Consider the following 19,909-nt stretch of genomic DNA (forward strand, 5'->3'; position numbering starts at 1 on the left):
TTAAAAAAAATAATAACCACTTGAGTAACAAACTTGTGATTTTATTTGAAATCTATTTGAAATGAAAAAAATTAAAACTAATTAAGAATTAAAATTTATTGGAAAACCAAAGAAATTTAGCAACTTTTCATCAAAAATGAACATGAATTTTTATTTTAGAAAACAACTTTAAGGAGCTAGTTGATGTTTAATTATTTCCATGGTTTCTGAAATAGACCTTTTTATTTTTTATTTTTTTGGTACAGGGATTGAACCCAGAGGTACTTAACCACTGAGTTATATCCCCAGCCCTTTTTTAATTTTTTGAGACAGGGTCTTGCTAAGTTGCTTAAGACTTCACTAAGTTGCCAAACCTGGCTTTGAGCTCATAAGTCTTCTTTAGCTTCCTGAGTTGTTGGGATTATAGATGTGTATTATCATGCCCAGCTAGACCTACTTTTTAATGCCTGTTTCTTTGGGAAAAAGATGTTATCTTAAAGAAAAATAGAAAGGTCTGGAACCCTTATGGCTAATACATGCATAATCTTTTGTTAAAAGAGCGTAGTAAGATGTACAGGGTTTGCTTTGCCAAAATCCCCATCTGAGTCTTGTATAAACACAAGAGTGTATAACAAGCTGAGCATATGAGAAGCATGGTAACATTTTGGTGTTAAGTAATCTGTAGGCCTTGAGGACCCTGTGGGAACAGGTTACTTTCTACCTTTCTGTTTTTCTGTTCCTCTTTTCTTCTGCCCAAGGTGAAATGGTCAGATAAACCAGCAATCCAGGTTTATTTGCAGCAAGATGAACCTACGAAACTCACCTCATTAGGTATACTGTGATTTGACCTGATGAAACTGGAACTGATCTTACACTGAACAAAATAGTTTATTGATTGTATACGGTGCTTCCTATTTCCTACATTGAGACCCTTTAAGTCTGGTGTGGTTTCAGCTTTTATTTGCTGATTTGCGCTCTTACTCATGTTACTCTTTCATCACGTTCATCTTTTTATAAATATAAAAGGAAGCGTTCATAGTAAGTCTGCTTATGAAACAGTGTGTGAACTACAGGTATGAGAATTTCATTTAGTTAAAAGAGATGTCAGGATGGTCACTTGGTGGACCTTTACTTAAATCTTGCTTTGTGACAGCCCAGAGATCCCTAAAAGAAGTCTCTCTTGTGTTTGGAGGTTGCCGGTGGAACCTGAATTTTAACTGTAGCTTAGTAATAGAAGTAGTGATGGAGACAAGTATATAAGATGATTTACTCTACTACGATTGAACCTGGGGGTGCTCTACCACTAAGCTACATCCCCTGACCTTATAATTTTTTATTTTGAAACAGGGTCTTACTAAGTTTCCAGGGCTGGCCTCAAACTTGGAATCCTCCTGCCTTAACCTCCAAATTAACTAGGATTATAGATGTGTACCACCCTATAGCCATAGTTATGTAGAAGGAAAGTGAATGGTGGGGAGTTTGTAGACAATTTTTTGCTTGGGGAATCTCTGGGTGACCTAAAATTTTTAAATAGCTGAGGTACAATCATCATAAACCTGTCTTCGTAGACTCTGTAAAAAGCAAATATTTTTGTTTCTCTCTGTAATAGGTTGTTTCTGTAATTATAATGGTGTGAATTATTCTCTAGGATATATTTAACCTGATTAGATGTAATTGGGATAATTTAAACTCATTCTGGAGGTACATTTTTCAGTCCTACAAATTGTTTCTTCCCCTTCTTCTTATCCTCCCCACTTTTATCTGAGAGATCAAAACAGTTTTACAGTAATAAGTAAGTTTATGATCCCTTTGACTTGAGGTTTAAATTTTTATTTATACTTAAAATATATTCTTCTTCATACTTTGGGTTTATCCTTATTTTTAGCATCAAGGGAACCATTAAATAAAATTCTCCTTTCTTCAAACTAGTTTGTTCTGGAATTGCATTACTGAGAAACTGTCTTTACTTGACTGTGAGTGGTGATGTTTTGTTACCAATTGGTGCTGTGTTACACATTGGTTCTTAATTCTTCTATCATTCTAATTAACATTTATTCTGGCTTTGATTTCTAAACTCTGATTATGGTTGTCCTTTGAAAAAAGATACTTTAGATTGCATTTAAGTAGTAGTCTGATCTCAGGAACCCATAAATTTGAATATGTCTTAGTGAAACACATTGACCTAATGTGATTACTGTACATCTGTACTATCCCGGCATTGAAAGAGTTAACTACTTCTGTCTGACTTCCACCTATGTGTTCAAGTAGACATTGGCTGAAAAGAAAATGTCTTATTCAACCAACCTTTATTAAGCACCTGTTGCCAAGCAGTATATTAGTTGCTGGTACTTAATTTCAAGATCATACTAAAAAACATTGATTTGAGATTGTGGTTATATTAGCCACTCCAAGTCTGCCTGACCTGGGGCCACCATAACATTGCTGAACATGTGCTCCACTTGGCTTCTCTACCCTGGATGGAGTGAAGAACTGAAAGCAATTACTTCCCATTTCCTTAATACTTGGTTTTGCTGTGAAGGCAGACTATAATAGGGATCATCAATAAATGAAAGAGGGTGGGAGGGAAGGGAATGAAGCTTCATGAATTACTCTTTGTCCTCCCAGATCTGATGATGATCCCCTTGTAACTTGAACCATTTCCATCTAGCTTCTCAGGGCAGCAAGGAGCTTGTTAACATCACCAGCTGACCATGTGTCTCCTTTTCTCAACTCCATTTCCAACTTCGTGCTGAAGAAAAACGAGAACCTAGCGTGCATTCTCTGAAGAAACAGGAAGATGGTTGGGAAGTTGGATGATGCATGAAAAATATAATAGGTGAAAAGAGGACAGAGGTGGTTAACTCACTGGCGCCGGCGTTATTTTGGTGCGTCCATTGCCGACAATGGATGTCGTTCCGGGAAAATCCCTACTTCTGGCGAGAAAGGATTAAGTGAGCTACTTTTTCTATACCTATATACACAGGACCACTGCCTTGACTCCACAAGGCTTACACACTTTGACTCCTAAAGTAGACCTAAACCAGAAACATCACCTAGCACATTGTTACTTATGAGCATGTATTCATTTTCATGTGCAAATTTACCAGGCTACATTTTCAGCAGGGACATGTACATAATTTCTGTTTGCAAAAGGAGTTGTTGTACATTATCCCTCATGCTGAAAATATAGCCTAGATTTCACAAGGCAAAACAGCTGATTTCAAGTGATGACTAATTATAACTTGACTGGAAAATCTTCATTCATTTGGATCATATGAAGAGGAGGTAAGGTTCTCATGAATTTGGCGATTTCAATTGCTGTTAAATATCAAAAGATTGTAGTAATTAGTTATTCCAGAGCTTCTGTTATAAATACCTAGAATATAGGATATTCAACTCTCCTTATAATGAAATCTGGGTAGTTCTTTTTTGTACCTGGATTTAGATAATTTAGGGACAGCATTCCCTATGCATGATAAGTTAAGCTCTTCTTATTGGCTATTCATGTTCTTCTTCTATTCATCTTTATCTAGACATATCTTTAATTATAAAATGCAGTATTTGCCTAGAAATCTAAGCATTAAACTCCCTACAGAAAGCTAAAATAAAACAGTTAATCAAAAGTGAAAAGTTTTGAGTCATTGCTTGGAATTTCACTCCATCACTATGTAAAGTCTGTGCAACATTGAAAATGAAGTTACATGTCCTGGATTTCTGTGATAAATTTCAAAGTTCTCAGTATAGTAAAAGATTATTCTATATCAATGAGGATCAATATTACTTATCCTGTTTTTTTAAAAATAAATTTAGACTTGTCCTCCAAAAAATGCTGTTTTAGATACTGATGCATTAAAAATTTGGTAGAAGGCAGAAATGTTCTAAAACTCTCTAGAGGTCCATTTGTTATCAGATAAAATATTTTCGTCTAAATTAGGGATTGACCAAATATGCCTTACTGCCTATTTTATGAAGTGTTTTTGAAACCCAGCCATACTCATCATTTATTTATTGTCTTTTGGCTGCTTTTACACTGTGGCGATAAGAGTTGAGTAGTTGCCACAAAGATGAAATGGCTCACAAAACCTATAATATTTACTATCTTGTCCTTCACAGAAAAAGTTTGCCAACACCTGATCTAAATGATAAAGTACTGAATCTGGCATCTGTAAATATTCTGGTTTTGAATGAAGTCATTTTCACTTTACTCTTTTGGGTGAGCTCTTAATTCTGTTTCCATAAATACATAATAATCATGTTTCTATTGCCCGTTTAGTTAGGCTTTTTAAAACTTCTGACTTTGTTTAGGAAAAGTTACTTTAAATGATTTGGATGTAGAACTATCTGAGATGTGAGAGAATGATATTTGTTATAAAAAAAGGATTTCTAGTTTAGAAGAGACCTTTTAATTCTAATATAATTTCAGACTGAAAACACTGAGAATAATATTCAGTATGTATTCTACATACAATTCTAGTGAGAAATATAGAGAAAATTGGGCTAAATATTCCTCTAAACTTTTTGTTCAGGTTCCCCAGTGTTAACATATTGCCAGATTTTCTTTATCGTTTTTTTTCTGAGTAAACTACAGATATAATGTCCCATAATCCCTAAACAGTTTGCATTTCCTAAAAATGAAGACATTCTCTTGTGTGACTTTAGTATATTTACCAAAGTCAGAAAATTATAGCAATATAGTACTATCGTCTAATCAACAAATTTCATTCAAATTATGCCAGTTGTTCATATAATGCCCTTTATATCAAAAATAGTAATTTTTTTTTCTGACCAAGAATCTAGTGTGGGAGCAACATAACATTGAGTTATATCTTTTTAAGTATTATTAATCTGGAATAGTTTCTTTTTCTTTCTTTTGTTTTAGTTGTAGACAGACACAATACCTTTATTTTATTTTTATGTGGTGGTCAGGATCAAAGCCAGTGCCTCACAGGTGCTAAGTGAGCTCTCCTCCACTGAGCCACAACCCCACCCCAGGAATAGTTCTTAATCTTCCTTTGTCTTTTATATACTTAGCCTTTAAAAAAAAAAAAAAAATATATATATATATATATATATATATATATATATATATATATATATATATAAAATTTTGTGGATTATCCCTCATTTTGGGTTTGTCTGAAGTGTTTTTTTTTTTTAATTCAGATGATATGTTTTTGTCCGTAGTGTTCTTCATATGATAATTGATTTATCCCATTCCTGGCATTGTACACCTTGGTCAAGGTATTGTTTGACTTCTCCAATGTAAAATTATTCCTTCTCCTTTTATAATGAAAAAACATCACACATGAGCAATTTTGAAAATATGTGAATTCTGTTTTTCATCAAAATAGTCAGTTATGTTCAACATCCAGAGTTATGCCTGAATCACTGTGTTGATTGATAAATGAGTTTTCTAATCCATTAAACTTTTTTTTTTTTTCTGTTGATTGGTTAGCATTCTTTTTAAGAGTAAGCAAGGGCTTTACAAACAATTGTTTATTCATTGATTTGTGTTAATGTAGATTCATGTACTCTTGTTTTATTCACTAGATTATTATCCATTAATTCCATTATTTGATGCTTAAATTGTCCCATATTTGGCCAGTGGAAACCCTGTCAAATTGGCTTGTGTGTCTTTTTGACGTCTTGTTTTTTTTAAACTTCTATCACGGTATATGCTATTGTAGGTTTATCTTGTACTTGCCCTTCTCAGACCATTAGCCATTTCTCTGAGACACTGTGGTTCCTTGTGCTGAGAAATGATATTTTGAAATTAATAGCTGGATTCTAGATCATCATTGCTACTGGTGATGGTGCTTCTGGGACTTGAGAAGGCTGTATTAAAATATGTGTGTCTATATGTACAGAATATGGCCACTTTACATTTTCTCCTATTAATCTGAAACTATATCCTCTTCTGAATCCTTTGTGCTTTCTTCTGTGATCTCATTTATTCTTTCTCTTTTGACTGTCCCTTAAAAGGTTTATTTTTGGAGCACCTGATATTTCTTTTGTCTTATATATTATTGCTTAGACACTTGTTTTTTCTTCCTAAACCATGAAATCTTAAAAGGGCAGGGACCATTTCTTCCTTTTTGTAATAGGCCATATCATATCTTCTTTACCACTTTTAATTCAAGATCCTGTTATTTTTTGCTTAGACTCTTGTAGCACCCTCCTATTTGTCCTTGCACCCATTTTTTCTCCCACTTCAGCTATCTTTCATTCTTCTACAGCATTAACTTTTTAAAAAAATATTTTTTAGTTATTTTATTCATTTATTTAGATGTAGTGCTGAGAATTAAACCCAGTGACTCACACATGTGAGGCAAGTGCTCTACCACTGAGCCACAACCCCAGCCCCTAGCATTAACTTTTAGCAACATGTAAGTGATTAATAAGAATATTTAGCAGCATTACAGACATACCCCATTACTCAAAGAACAAAGCCTTTGTAGTATGGGAACTACTTCTGTGTCTGTTTAACCTTCTTTCCCAACAATTTTTCTTACATACTCAATGCATGAATCATATCTGCTCATATTATTCACTTCTCCATGTCCTTGAACATATTATTCTCTTTGCTTGGAATATCTTCCTGCTTTCTTCCTTTACTTAGACTTATGGTTGCAGATCATTCTTTAATTTTGCTTTGTCCTTTTCTGTACAGTATAGTAATCTAATAGATTACTAAAATTATTTGCTGAGATGCTTGTTTTCTCTTCCTAAATCATGAGATCATCAAGGACAGGAGCCATTTCTTACTCTTTGTACTAAGAATTTTATTATTAAAATGTTATAGTCAGCTTTTCACTGCTGTAACCAAAAGACGTAAGGAGAACAATTTTATGGAGGAACAGTTTATTTTCAGAGGTCTGAGTCCATAGACAGCCAACTCCATACCTCAGATGTGGCAGGACAGTATGGTGGAAGGGTGTGGAGGAGGAAAGCAGTTCAGGATATGGCCAATCATATTTTGTCCCGGGTGAGAGACACCTCCTCTAGTCATACCCTGCCTGCCTACAGTTTCCACCCATTTGAATCCCTATTGAGATTAAGGCACTAAGACTCAACCCAATCATTTCCTTTCTTTTTTGGTGGGGTAGGGTGAGAACCCTGAGGGTTGAAAGCAGAGTTGCTTATCCATATCCCTGGCCCTTTTTTATTTTGAGATAGTTTCTTGTTAAGTCCTTGGGGCCTTGCTAAATTGTTAGAGATTGGTCTTGGACTTGCAATCCTCCTGCCTCAGCCTCCGGAGTCACTGGGATTACCATTGCACCCCACTCAATCATTTTACTTCTAAACTTTCTTGTGTTGTCTCACATGAACTTTTGGGGACACCTCATATCTACATTTTAACTGGTACCTTTGTAGTAGCAATGGTTATAATAATAAGTCACCTCTTAATGATAGTGATTACTATGTTTTTTTACTTCAATCTGTGCTAGATTCCGTAACTAGGGTAGTCTTTGGGAAATATAACTATTTATGTCAATGTCATTTTTAAATTTTTTAAACAATTCCCTGTTATACTGTTAAAATTCAATTTGTTTTTCTTAATATGGCTTACATGCCATGGCATAGTCTGATCTCCATTTATTTCTGCATTATCACCTCAAGCCATTCTAGTTTAGTAGCGGTTATCTTCTGCTAATGCACACATAACACACACACATAAACTCACACTGATTCATAAAAACACTCTTCTGTTTTAGATGTCTCTTCTCATTTGACTTTCATCCTTTCCCCTAGGAAAATGATACCTCTTCTAAAATAAAGTATCTGCTTGTTTTCCCACTTTTACAATTTTTGTTTCTAGGGTTTTTTTGTTTTGTTTTGTTTTGTTTTTGTTATGCCAAAAGACAGCCTAAAAAAATTAGTTAAAAACTTAAGTTGTTCTTCTCCATGGAAATTTTTTGCAAACAATGAAAGATTTATGAAATCTGAAGAGAAGTAGAGTACAACAGCATTTACTCTCTTTTTATATGCCCTCATAACATCTTTTTAATCTTAGCAAAAAACATTCCACAATAGTAAATTGAATGAAGACAGAGACAACTTCTGTCTTGGCCACTCAAGTCTTCCCAGTATTCTACTTCCTAGGTGCCATGATGAGCCTGGTTTGTAGTTTGACACTTTATAAGTATTTGATTGGAAAAGTGAGGAAAGTCCATCTCTTCCCATGGTACCACACTTTTTGAGTCCTTAGTGTATTATGTGTTTGATAGGTGGTCAGAAAATATTTGTGTGTCATGTAATCTTTTCAACCCTGTGAAATAGGTGGTGGAGGGTGTGGGGGGGTTGTTTGTTTGTTTTTGGAGACATGGTCTCATTAAGTTGCTGAGGCTGGCCTCTAACTTGACATCTTCCTACCTCAGCCTCCTGAGTTGCTGGGATTATAAGCATGTGTCACCATCCCCTCACCCCCACCCCGTGGTATTTTTATCACTATGTATTATAAACAAACAAGCTCATGATGCTGTGACTTAGTTTTTGAATGACATCTGAAAATTGACTCAGGTATTCTAATTTAAATTCTGTATTTTTCTACTCCTTTTTCTGACCCAAATAAGAGTGATTTCTTTGTCCATAGTAGGCAGCTTATGTAGTCTTTTTACATTACACTTGCCATTTAGAAACTTTATCCTGTACCTCTAGGAGCCATTTTAGTGTTTTGTTGATATGTTTTTTTTTTCCTTTAAAGCTGCAGAAATTTTCAACCCGTGATATGTAATTGAACATCAAGAGATTTTTTTAACTTCTGAAATCACATGCAAGATTGTGGGTCTTTCTGGGGTGAGGGTCAATAATATGAGCAACTTTTCTAACAGGAGAAGAGAGAGAGAGAGTGTGTGTGTGTGTGTGTGTGTGTGTAATGGGAGAGGATGAACTGTGGTCCAAAAAGTGTTTTCTGAATGGTTTGGACATCAGCAGGGCTCCTACTCTTTTTTTTTCCAAAGATTTTTTTTTTTTTAAGATGGATACAATATCTTTACTTTGTTTTTTTAATTTTTTTATTTTTTTATTTTTTTATGTGGTGCTGAGGATTGAACCAAGTGCCTCAAGTAGGCAAGCACTCTACTACTGAACTATAAATACCCAGCCCCTCCTACTCTTAACTTTAGGTTGGCCTAACTAGTGTAACATGTAACTTTGGGGAAGTTGCTTTGAGGGCTATGATGATTTTGAAATGTTGAGGAGAAATCTTAGTTGTGGATTTAATTTGTCTAGAAAATAGAAATCTGAAATTGGAGAAACATTTAATGAAGACCTTAGTAATTCATCATTGGTTACTGTTTTGCATGAAAGTACTTTCCTTTTTCTGCTACTAGACATGGGAGGCCTTGAAAGTAGGAATTGTGTTAGGTTGACTTTCATGCTTCAGCCTTAGACTACACCCACCAGATAGATGTGTGTGGAATAAAAACATTGCTAAGAGAGATTCTTTGAATTGTAATTAAGATGAGCAAGACTAAGCCAGGTGTGGTGATGCTCACCTGTAATCCCAGCAGCTCTGGAGGCTGAGGCAGGACAGAGCAGCCTCAGCAATTTAGCAGGGCTCTAAGCAATTTACTAAGACCCAGTCTCAAAACACAAAAGGGTTAGGGATGTGATTCAGTGGTTTGAGTGCATCTGGGTTCAATCCCTGGTACAAAAACAAAACAAAGGGTGGGAGAACAAGTTTAAACTGAATAATAGTGAACTGCGAGGTCTTTTTTCTTTTCTTTCTTTTTTTCTTTTTTTAAAGATATGGCACTTACTGAAGAATAGCATTTAGAAGTTGCTTCATGAGTAGCCAGGTCTTCACCTGGAATACACTCAATGTACAAGAGTCTTGACACTATGCCTTTTTTTTAAAATATTTTAGTTAGACACAATACCTTTATTTTTATGTGGTGCTGAGGATCGAATCCAGCTACTGCTGAGCCACGACCTCAGCCCCGCCTTTTTCATTTTTAGTTTTTTAAGGTAGGCCATTTCTGCTCATGATATAAAATTTAGAAGGCCTACAGTTAAATGTTTCTTTCCCATCCACATCTCCTGTCATTTTCCTTAGGGGCAGTTAATACAACTAATTTCTTGTGTAGTCTTCCAGAAATGATTTTTGCATAGTAAGCATATATATTTTGCCTTTAAAAAAGGAAAAAAAAAAAAAAAACCAAACCTGACAGCTTATTCAGCTTTTTGGTTTTGGGGGCGGATAGGGGAAGGTACTGAGGATTGAACTCAGGGGCATTTGACCACGGAGCCACATCCCCAAGCCCTATTTTGTATTTTATTTAGAGTTAGGGTCTAACTTGTGTTGCTAAAACTGGCCTTGATTTTTAATCCTCCTACCTCAGCCTCCAAGTCTCAGTGATTAGAGGCAAGCACCCCACACCTGGCTTCTGCTTTCATATTTTCTCTCTTTATCCTCTCCTATTGGTTTTTGACTGCTCTTCAAGCTGTGAAAGAGGCACTGCATTCAAAATAAATATTTTATTATACAACAGATAATCTGATCATCTGTATGATAAAAAGTAGAAAAGTTATTTTACTCTCATTGTAAATTATTTTATTCTCCTAAGTGTGTTTAGCTCAGGAATAGTCTAAATCAGTGTTTACATTTTTTCCTTTCCAGGGCCTTGTGTGTACTAGGCAAGCACTATACCAGAGCTATATCCCAGCTCTCAAAAAAAGATTTCTTATAAGTTGTTTCATAAATTTCTAGCAGCTCATTTTTTACGTCTTTAAAAAGTCCTACATTGCTTTAATGAACTTTTCAGTGAGTGCTTTTTGAGGCTGCTATAAGAAAACATTCCACATTAGTAGTATATAACATGTTCAAGTGTTTGAGAAACAGAAACTAATATGAATCAACTATAAAGACTTTCCTCTCTGCCTACTTTTCTCTCTATACCTTCTCTCTTGGCAATCTCCTATAGTACCACAATGTAAGGCATTGTTTTTTTAAGACTTGCCCAAATTGTAGGTCTCTTGATTTAGCCTATTTCTTGTATTTCACATGTATATTTTCAGCTTTCTGTGGGCTCTGTCCTGCAGTTGCTGTTCAGATTCAACCTCAAAATCTTCTTTCAAACCAGGCACGGTGATGTTTACCTGTAATCCCGGTAGTTTAGGAGGCTGAGGCAGGAGGATTGTGAGTTCAATCCCAGTGGTTTAGGAGGCTGAGGCGGGAGGATTGTGAGTTCAAAGCCAGCCTCTGCAATTTAGTGATACTCTGTCTCTAAATAAAATATAAAAAAAGGGATAGGGTTGAGCAGTGGTTGAACACCCCTGTGTTCAGTCCCTGGTATGTACAAACAAACAAAAAAACAAAACCAAAACTTATCTCACAAGCTGGTTCTTCATTTTAAAATATTCAGTTGAATAATAGCTTTACCTTTTTGTTTTAAGCCACATTCAAAACATTTATCTCTTTTAGTTAAAATTACTAACGCTAACTATAGCAATATCTGAAAATACAGTTTTCAGATAACTAAGCTTTTCTCTTAGGGATAGTTTTGTTGGAAGATTATTTCCAAAATTATGATAGCTTTGAATACCTTCTTCATATTTTTTGATAGTGTTGTTTTAAAAGAAACTTTCAAAGCTTTCTTTCTCTTAAATGTCCAGTTGTTGAATTTTGGTACTTGTATGTGTTATTAATATGGGCTGGATAATTCATTTACATTTACTTTTCCAGAGTTTTCCCATCATTCAGAGTGGTTAAGTCTTCTAGCATGGTACAGTACACACTGTTGACAATTATGAGATACATAGCTCTGTAGCTCTGTGGTAAAGCATGTAGTTAGCATGAAGGAGGCCCTGGGTTAAAAAAAAAAAAAGTTATTGTTGCATTATTTTCTAGCTTACAGTGTCTTACTGTTGAAGTCTGATACTATTTTGATTTGTTGTAGTAGGATCTCTGAGGTCTCTAAGCAATTTTCTTGAAATTTTTTTTGATACTTTCTTTCTCTCAGTTTTCTTTCACTTTCTGAAATTTCTCATAAAAGATGTAGAACTTTTTGTAGCAATCCTTTAATTTCATTTACATAAACATACACACACATTTTTTTTAGTTGTAGGTGGACATAATACCTTTATTTATTTATTTATTTTAATGTGGTGCTGAAGATCAAACCCAAGGCCTCAAACCTCAAACCCAAACCCTGGGACATGCTAGAAGAGCACTCTACCACTAAGCCACAACTCCAGACCCCCTAATTTTCATTTTTAATCTCCCATTTTTCCAATTTACTTTGTGTTCTGCTTTCAGAGAGACTCTTAATCTTCTTTTTTTCTATCCATATAATCCAAAATTTATTCTTCTCTGCTCAGAATCATGAGAAAGAAGAAAAAGATTCAGAAAATGTGTGAGTTAGGCAAAAAATTTTAAATTACCTGTACATTCACTACCTGTATATAATTAATAGTCTTAGATCTACATATGGGTTTGTACTTTTTTTATTCTTCCACTGCTATTTTACAGGATTTCAGAGTGGAGTTGGGATAAGTATGTGTATTTCTATATTGTGTTTTATTTTTCATCTCTTCTTGTGAACATTTCCTACTGATCCTTTAAGACAACACAAATATCTACTTCTTTAGGTCATGTTTTCTAGTCCTCACTCCAAAGGTGTAAATCAGCTTTTGTATCCCTCTGTTACATTTCTCTTAATTGTTTTATACATACCTATCATAAGATAATGCATATTTACTTTCTCTGTTTTCTTAGTGTTTGTGAGGGAATAGAAGAACTGGTTAAGAGTGTGTGCTTTGGACAAATCTAGTCATGGGTCTTAGGTCCAGTATATAACTCATTGCTAGGATAATTACTTTACCTCTCTTATCCTGTTTTCTATGTATTGTAGATATAATAATAAGAGTATATGAGAGCTGTGCACGGTGGCACACATCTATAATCCCAGTGGCCCAGGAGGCCAAGGCCGGAGGATCGCTAGTTCAAAGCCAGCATTAGCAACTTAGTGAGGCCCTAAGCAATTCATTGAGACCCTGTCTCTAAATAAAATACTAAAAAGGTCTGGGGATGTGGCTCAGTGGTTATATGTCCCTGGGTTCAAACATTAGTACCAAAAAAAATAAATAAATAAGAGTATATGAGAATATATAGGACCTGGGACAGAGTAATCGCTCTCAGACATTCTGATTGTTAGTCTACAAACTCCTTGATGGCAGGTAGTATTTATCTCAAACATCCAACATATAGCAGAGTCTTAATATATTTAGCACATAGTTGATACTCAAATCTTTGTTGCATAGATAAGTAAGTCCAGTTTCCACAGGTAGCCATCATAGAACTCATGCTCTTTTTATGTCCACATATTAAAAACATCTTCACTCACATTTTCATATTTTAATAGAGAATATTGGATGCATTGGTGTTATGTAATCTTATCATTGATTCTGTGTGTATCAAATAATCCAAAGATTTATTTTGAGTCTTTGACTAAAGGGGAGAGATTGGTCAAAGGAAGCTGTTTTAAACATGTTGCAGAGGCTCATTTATTACCCTGACCCTGGAAGTATAGTACAGAACATTTTTGTTATAAGGGAGGCCTCTGATGTTCTTTTCAGGCATGGGGTATGTGTAATACTTTGAGTTTATATAGCATTATGGGTAATTTCTATACAACAGAAGTAGAATTTCACTTGTTGGTCCATTTCACTAGTCACAGAGTATATGGATTATCTGCCAGGCACTTTTCTCAGTTCCAGAGATATAGCAAAGAATAAGGCAGTCTTGGCTTGTAACAATTATAGCTTGAGTGTATATGGAGGGTGGGAGGGAGAGGAAGAGAGTTTACGTGTTAATTGGGAGCAGCACCTAGACACTAAAGAAATAAGAGGATGATAGTTGAGTGATTGTACATTGAAGATTACTGTGAATGGAGCCAACTCAGATAATCATTTTCTACAGTGGAATCTGGTCTGTGGGTGTGACATTATTCCTAATAGACATCCATAGCACTCAAGCTAACACTAATATTATTAGTGATAGCATTGGTGATTTAATACTTACCTTTGGAAAACTCCAGTTGGATTTTCAGAGCTTTAATCTCCTAGATAATAAGTTTCTAGCTTAAATTTTGTATCCAACTTTGACTTTATAATGAGGAGGATCAATCACATTAGCCTCTCTAATGGTTTGGGTTCCCCAAAATATTGTTAGGCACATAGTGTGTAGTCAGTAGTAATCATTTATTTTGTGAACATCAAAGTACATTTTTGGCTTAGTAGATGATCTAAAATTTTTTGCAGAGTGGTGGTGTTGGGCATTGACATGGGACCTCATGTTTAACACTGAGCCATATCCCCAGCCTTGATCTAAATTTTTGAAGTAAGAATTTTTATTTATTTATTAAGTGCTGAGGATTGAACCCAGGGGCTTAACCACTAAGCTATGTCCCCAGCCCTTTTTAAGACAGGGTCTAGCTAAGTTGCTTAGGGCCTTGCTAAATTGCTTAGGCTGGCTTTGAACTTGTGATCCTTCTATCTCAGCCAACCAAGCCACTTTGATTACAGGAATGTGCCACCATGCCTGGTTAGAAGAATTTTTGAGAAGCATTCCTTTTTTTTTTTTTTTTTAATTTAATTTATTTTTTTTTAAAGAGAGAGAGAGAGAGAATTTTTAATATTTATTTCTTAGTTCTCGGCGGACACAACATCTTTGTTGGTATGTGGTGCTGAGGATCGAACCCGGGCCACACGCATGCCAGGCGAGTGCGCTACCGCTTGAGCCACATCCCCAGCCCGAGAAGCATTTCTTATGGCACATTTTCTGCCACCACAGAATGGGTCCCCAACTTAAGGGCTGTACAATATATTACTTCAGACATTTGTAATGAACACTCTTCATATCTTACACAATCCCACGCTACTTGGGAGGCTGAAGTAGAAGATTGCAAGTTGGAGGCTAGCTTGGGCAATTTAGCAAAACCCTGTCTCAAAGTTAGAAAATGCTAGGGATGTAGCACAGTGGTAGAGCACTCACCTAGCATGTGTGGGGCCCTGGATTCAATCTCCAGTAGTTACCTCATAGGGTTGTTTTGAAGCGCAAATAAGATAATACATTTTAAAATGTTTAGAATCATGCAGGCAAACAGAGAAGTGCACAAGTAATTTGTAACAATCATTGTCTATTAGGTAATTTGTCAGTATACATAAAATTTTGGAAATTTTTAAGAATTTGCATTCTTATCTGTATGGTCCATTTTTGTCATTTTCAAAAGAAATTGAAAATTGTATCTTGACCTTTCCTTAGTTGTGTGACATGGATTATTTCTCATTTTCCACAAATATTGCTAGAACCAATGATAATGTGAGGGAAGGAGTTCTTTAATTTTTGGGGAGTACATTCCCCAAAATGAATCACCAGGTCTCTTAAGTGTAGTTAATATTACAAGACTACTGTGAAAAGGACAATATTATGTTATGTACCTTTGAGAAGATGTGTGAGTTTGTCATTACCCTACTTGGCATTACCTTACCTGTTATTACCCTACTTGGATATCCAAGTAGGGTAGTAACATGTTGTGCCCAAGCATTACTTGATGGTCTAGAATAATATGGAATTGTCAGAGCAACAAAGCGGGTTCTAGGCTTTAGAACCACACAGCAAGAAAAGGTACCTCCAGTCTTAAAAAAATAGTTTACATTTCTCAAGATCAACTTTGGTACAGTATTGGATGCCATTTCAGGAGCATTAGTAATTTAATACTTACCTTTTCTATTTTTTGTAATAATAACATTGTGAAAGTAGATGTCACATTTGGCTGTTAGTGAAGTGGATTGTGTATTTATAGAAAAATAGTCTGTATGGCAGGAATTGTCTTTATCATGGTTTTTTTCTGAAATATTTTTATGTAATTAGGTTATTGCTACTCTTTTCTTTCTAAAGTAGGGATGGTAGGTGAGAGAACATACAATAAAGTAACTGTTTTGATTTTTATGTAGGAATGCATATGCAGAAGGCATGTAGAAATTAGAATTCTCAGGAAGTGTGTTCTTGCAGAAATGCCCCTGTCACTAAGTCTGCTACTTTGCTGGTGAAATCATACAAACCTGGTAGATGTAAAATATAAATATTGTGTGCTACATATTTTTGTTTCTAAGGGGCCAGGATCTATTTTTATTTGAAGCCAAATATAAGTCAAATTTTGGAGAATAATTAAAAACCAACCTGTTCCTTCCCATTTCTTTGTCATATGAAATTAGTTACAAAGCAATCACCACTTTCTCCCCAGACTAATCAACCTTGTTTGGGTTTATTTTTTTGCAGGAGGTATATCGAATTCCAAAGAAAAGTCAAACTGAAAAGGACAGTACAGGTAGGTATTCAGAGATACTCTATGTATGACTTTACAAATATTCTTTCAGTATATGCAAGGGTAACTGATAAGTACTTAAGCTTTTTTGTTTTTGAAACCAGACAATACATAAAAATTAAATAAATTAAATATTTAAAATTTAGAAACTTGAACTTTTATTCTTTCTTAATGACTTTTTGCCAAAGGAGATTTCCCTGATACTGCCTGTGTGTGTGTTGATACTGTTCTGAAAGTAAGTCATGGTCTTTCAGTATCTTTTATCTGTTCATTGTTTCTCTAAAGGTTCATTCTTAAACCTGTACTCCTAGAGACCTGAGAAAGAATGTTTAGTTTTAGATATTTTTACACAAAATCTGATGTGTATATTTACTTTCCTGGGGAAAGCTCAAAATGTTTTGAGACTTCTAGGGGAGTCACAAAAAGGTTGAGAATCATTGTTACATAACAGATAACAGGAAAGCTGTGGGAGTCTGGTTTCTGTTTTTTACCACTTAGTTATATCTCGTAGAACCTTTCTGGGGGAGTAAAGTAATGAGCTCAATCATTGATTTCTTGAATTCCTCTAGCACTGGTCCATAAATAGTGTTATGAAGCCATTGTGAATGGTATTTTGTTTGTTTATTGTTATCTTTTGTATATTTTAAAATCCTACTACTTTGTTCATTAACCTCTACTTAGGGCTCTAGGCAATATTGGTTGGCAAAACAAGTGGCATGCTATAGATTTGATTATCAGAGCCTGCTTCTCTAGACTCACTGAGTTGAAACCATTGGCAACACGGATGAAACAAATACCTATGAAAGTTTTCCCCCAATAGTTTGCAAATATCTAGTGTGGTATGGTCCTGTAGGAGAAGCAGAGGCAGGTCTTTAATGGATAACTATAATCTTTACAGGGAACAGCTTTTATGTGGTAGCTTCAGTCTCTCCCTCACATGGAATCCCCTATTTCAGTCTTATTTTTAAGGAAATGCTTATAATATAATACAAACCTGGTTCCACCCTTTATGTCACGCAGTTAAAGCTTAGAACCCTTAAAATTCAGAAGAATTGTGAAGTATTTTGGGAAATACATAGTGTAGTTCAATCTTTGTTTTATAATATGAGGAATTCAGCCTGAATAAATGGAATGATTTCTCTGTCTCACATATTCTAAGGCAGAAGTCAGAATAACTTTATCATGTGACCCTGCAATTCCACTTCCAGGAATTTACCTAAGAGAAATGAAAATATGTCCAAAGGCTTGTGCATAAATGTTCATTCGTGTGACATTATGTATAATTTATTATTAATAGTCAGGAGTGGAAACAACTCAAATTCTACCAACAGAAAAATGGATAAACAAAATGTGGTACACACTCTCAGAATAAAATAGAAAGGACTGGGGGTATAACAGCTTAGTAGAGCACCCTTGGGTTCAATCCCCAATTGTTTGGGGGTGGGGCGAAGAAGAACAACAACACAGTCTGATAATAATACAGACACAGAGCAATCGTGTGTAATAGCAGTCAGTTTGTATTGAGAGTGTTCAGTTGTGTCTGAAATGTTCAGTGGTCAGATTGACTGAGAAAGGTGAGAAACTAGTAGGCATGGTTAATGAAAAATAGTACTCAATGTTGAGAAACAACAGTCATGGAATTTAGAAAGTGAAGATAGAGCATGAACCATTCTAGATAAAGGAAACAATGAAGAAGCTTAATATTATCAACTTGGAATGGGAAGCTGTTATCTTTGCTTTGTGGATGTGCCCATTTGGCTTTGATAACTTCTTAAGTTAGCACCTATGTCTGAAATATTTTAATTGTAGTTCATAAAGAGTTGTCTAATAACCTTTTTTAAAAAGTTAGTTAAACTTATGCTAAGCATGTCAGGCTTCTTTTCTATAAATTATAAATATAGAGTGTTATAGGGCCAGTTGTAGGCTTTTTACATTTTAAGCTGACAAGCACACTGTCTTGCTAAAGGTAACAGGGACATTTTGCATGCATGTACTCACTGAATGTTAGACATGTTGAAGACTTGGACTGAGTCTTTTGTGGGGAAAAGAAGAAAAAGGCATTCATGGAAGAGAGTTAAGTGCAGTGAACACATAAGACTTTTGTCTCATCCAAATTCAGTATTAGGTAGATAAGGGAAGGGTCGATAGGTCTGTTTATTATATACAAGTTTAATTATACTGTTGCTGTACTTTTATAAAAAAAATTTATACAGTTGATGTACTTTTATAAAGTTTACCAAGTAAACTTTTTGAAAACCTTTTTTCTCTTAGTAACTGAACGAGGAAGGGATGCTGTTGGCTTTAGAGATCAAACAGCTGCCCCAAAGACTCCTAACAGGTCAAGAGAGAGAGACCCAGATAAGCAAACTCAAAATAAAGAGAAAAGGAAACGAAGGGGCTCCCTCTCACCACCCTCTTCTGCCTATGAGCGGGGAACAAAAAGGCCAGATGACAGGTAAGTGACATGAGTTTTTTCTCGTTTTGGGGGCAAGACAGAAAGTACCCAAGTCAAATGCAGTCATCCCTCCAAATCTGCTTATTACTTTGGACCCAATGGCTTTTGGAATTAGTACTTTCTCTTGATGAATGAGTATAAAATTTTACTGATATAAATCTGAAGACAGATTATCTTGTTTGTAATAACAGATGTAAAAAGTTAGTAGAGTTGGTACTTGAAAAGTTTCTGTTTGACACATATTTAAATGCCATGTAGAGAGCCAAAGCTTTTTTTTTTTTTTTTTTTTAAGGGAAATGAAAGTTGGTAAGAGGTATGCTTCTAAAGCAATAGCAATTCTTCAGAAGTCAGGACTTTGCCAGGCACTGTGGCGCATGCCTGTGATCCCAGCAACTTGGGAGACTGAGGCAGGGAGGATTGCAAGTTTGAGCCGGCCTTAGCAATTTAGCAAGACCCTGTCTCAATAAAGGGCTGGGGGGGCTGGGGATGTGGCTCAAGTGGTAGCGTGCTCGCCTGGCATGCACACAGCCCTGGGTTTGATCCTCAGCACCACGTACAAATAAAGATGTTTGTTGTGCCACCAAAAACTAAAAAAAAAAAAATTAAAAAAAAAATAAAAAATAAAGGGCTGGGGATGTGACTCAGTGGTTAAGCACCCCTTGTACCAAAAAATAAAATGAAAGAAAAAGTTAGGACTTGATTTTCTACTGACTCTCGTGCCATACCAATCAAAATACTGATTTGAAAATATCAGAGGGGAAAAAAAAAGTGCATTCCAGAGTCCTTCTCTAGAAAAAATAAAAAGGAGTGGGAATGTAGCTTAGTGTTAATTGTTAAGTGCCCATGGATTTAATCCCTAGTACCAAAATAAATAAATAAAAATTTTAAAATAATAAGAAAAAAATGCCAGAGACTCTTGTACTGGTAGAGAAACAAAGCACATAACCATCCATTGAGGTCTAGAAAACAGTTATTCCAGAGAAATTCTCTTTTTTAAATTGAATTTTCTTTTTAAAATTCTGACATATGATTTTCATATACTATAGCTGCCAGAAGTCTTAATTTGGGCTCACAGTGGCTCACTGTGATTTGAATTTATATTCCCCTAATTACTAAATAGATTGAAATATGGAATGCTTCATGAATT

At 35.3% G+C, this 19,909-nt stretch overlaps 1 protein-coding gene across 5 annotated transcripts in view; it reads left to right on the plus strand.

The window, feature by feature from the left end:
• Positions 1-19,909, plus strand: part of SETD2 (SET domain containing 2, histone lysine methyltransferase) — a 124,990-nt gene that overhangs the window by 73,515 nt on the left and 31,566 nt on the right. For 3 of the 5 annotated variants that reach the window (XR_014020944.1, XM_081285239.1, XM_081285238.1), the window contains exons 13-14: positions 16,262-16,310; positions 18,579-18,762. Coding sequence is in view for 2 of the 5 variants with exons in the window: in XM_081285239.1 (XP_081141365.1) it covers positions 16,262-16,310; positions 18,579-18,762 (233 nt within the window). In the remaining 3 variants the exon portion in view is untranslated. Of the gene's footprint in view, positions 1-2,647; positions 2,931-16,261; positions 16,311-18,578; positions 18,763-19,909 lie in introns of those variants that run through there. The other 2 variants (XR_014020942.1, XR_014020943.1) reach the window with 2 other exon arrangements.

This window comes from Spermophilus citellus (genome assembly GCF_964194105.1).
Source record: "Spermophilus citellus genome assembly, chromosome: 3".
NCBI classification, from domain to species: Eukaryota; Metazoa; Chordata; class Mammalia; order Rodentia; family Sciuridae; genus Spermophilus; species Spermophilus citellus.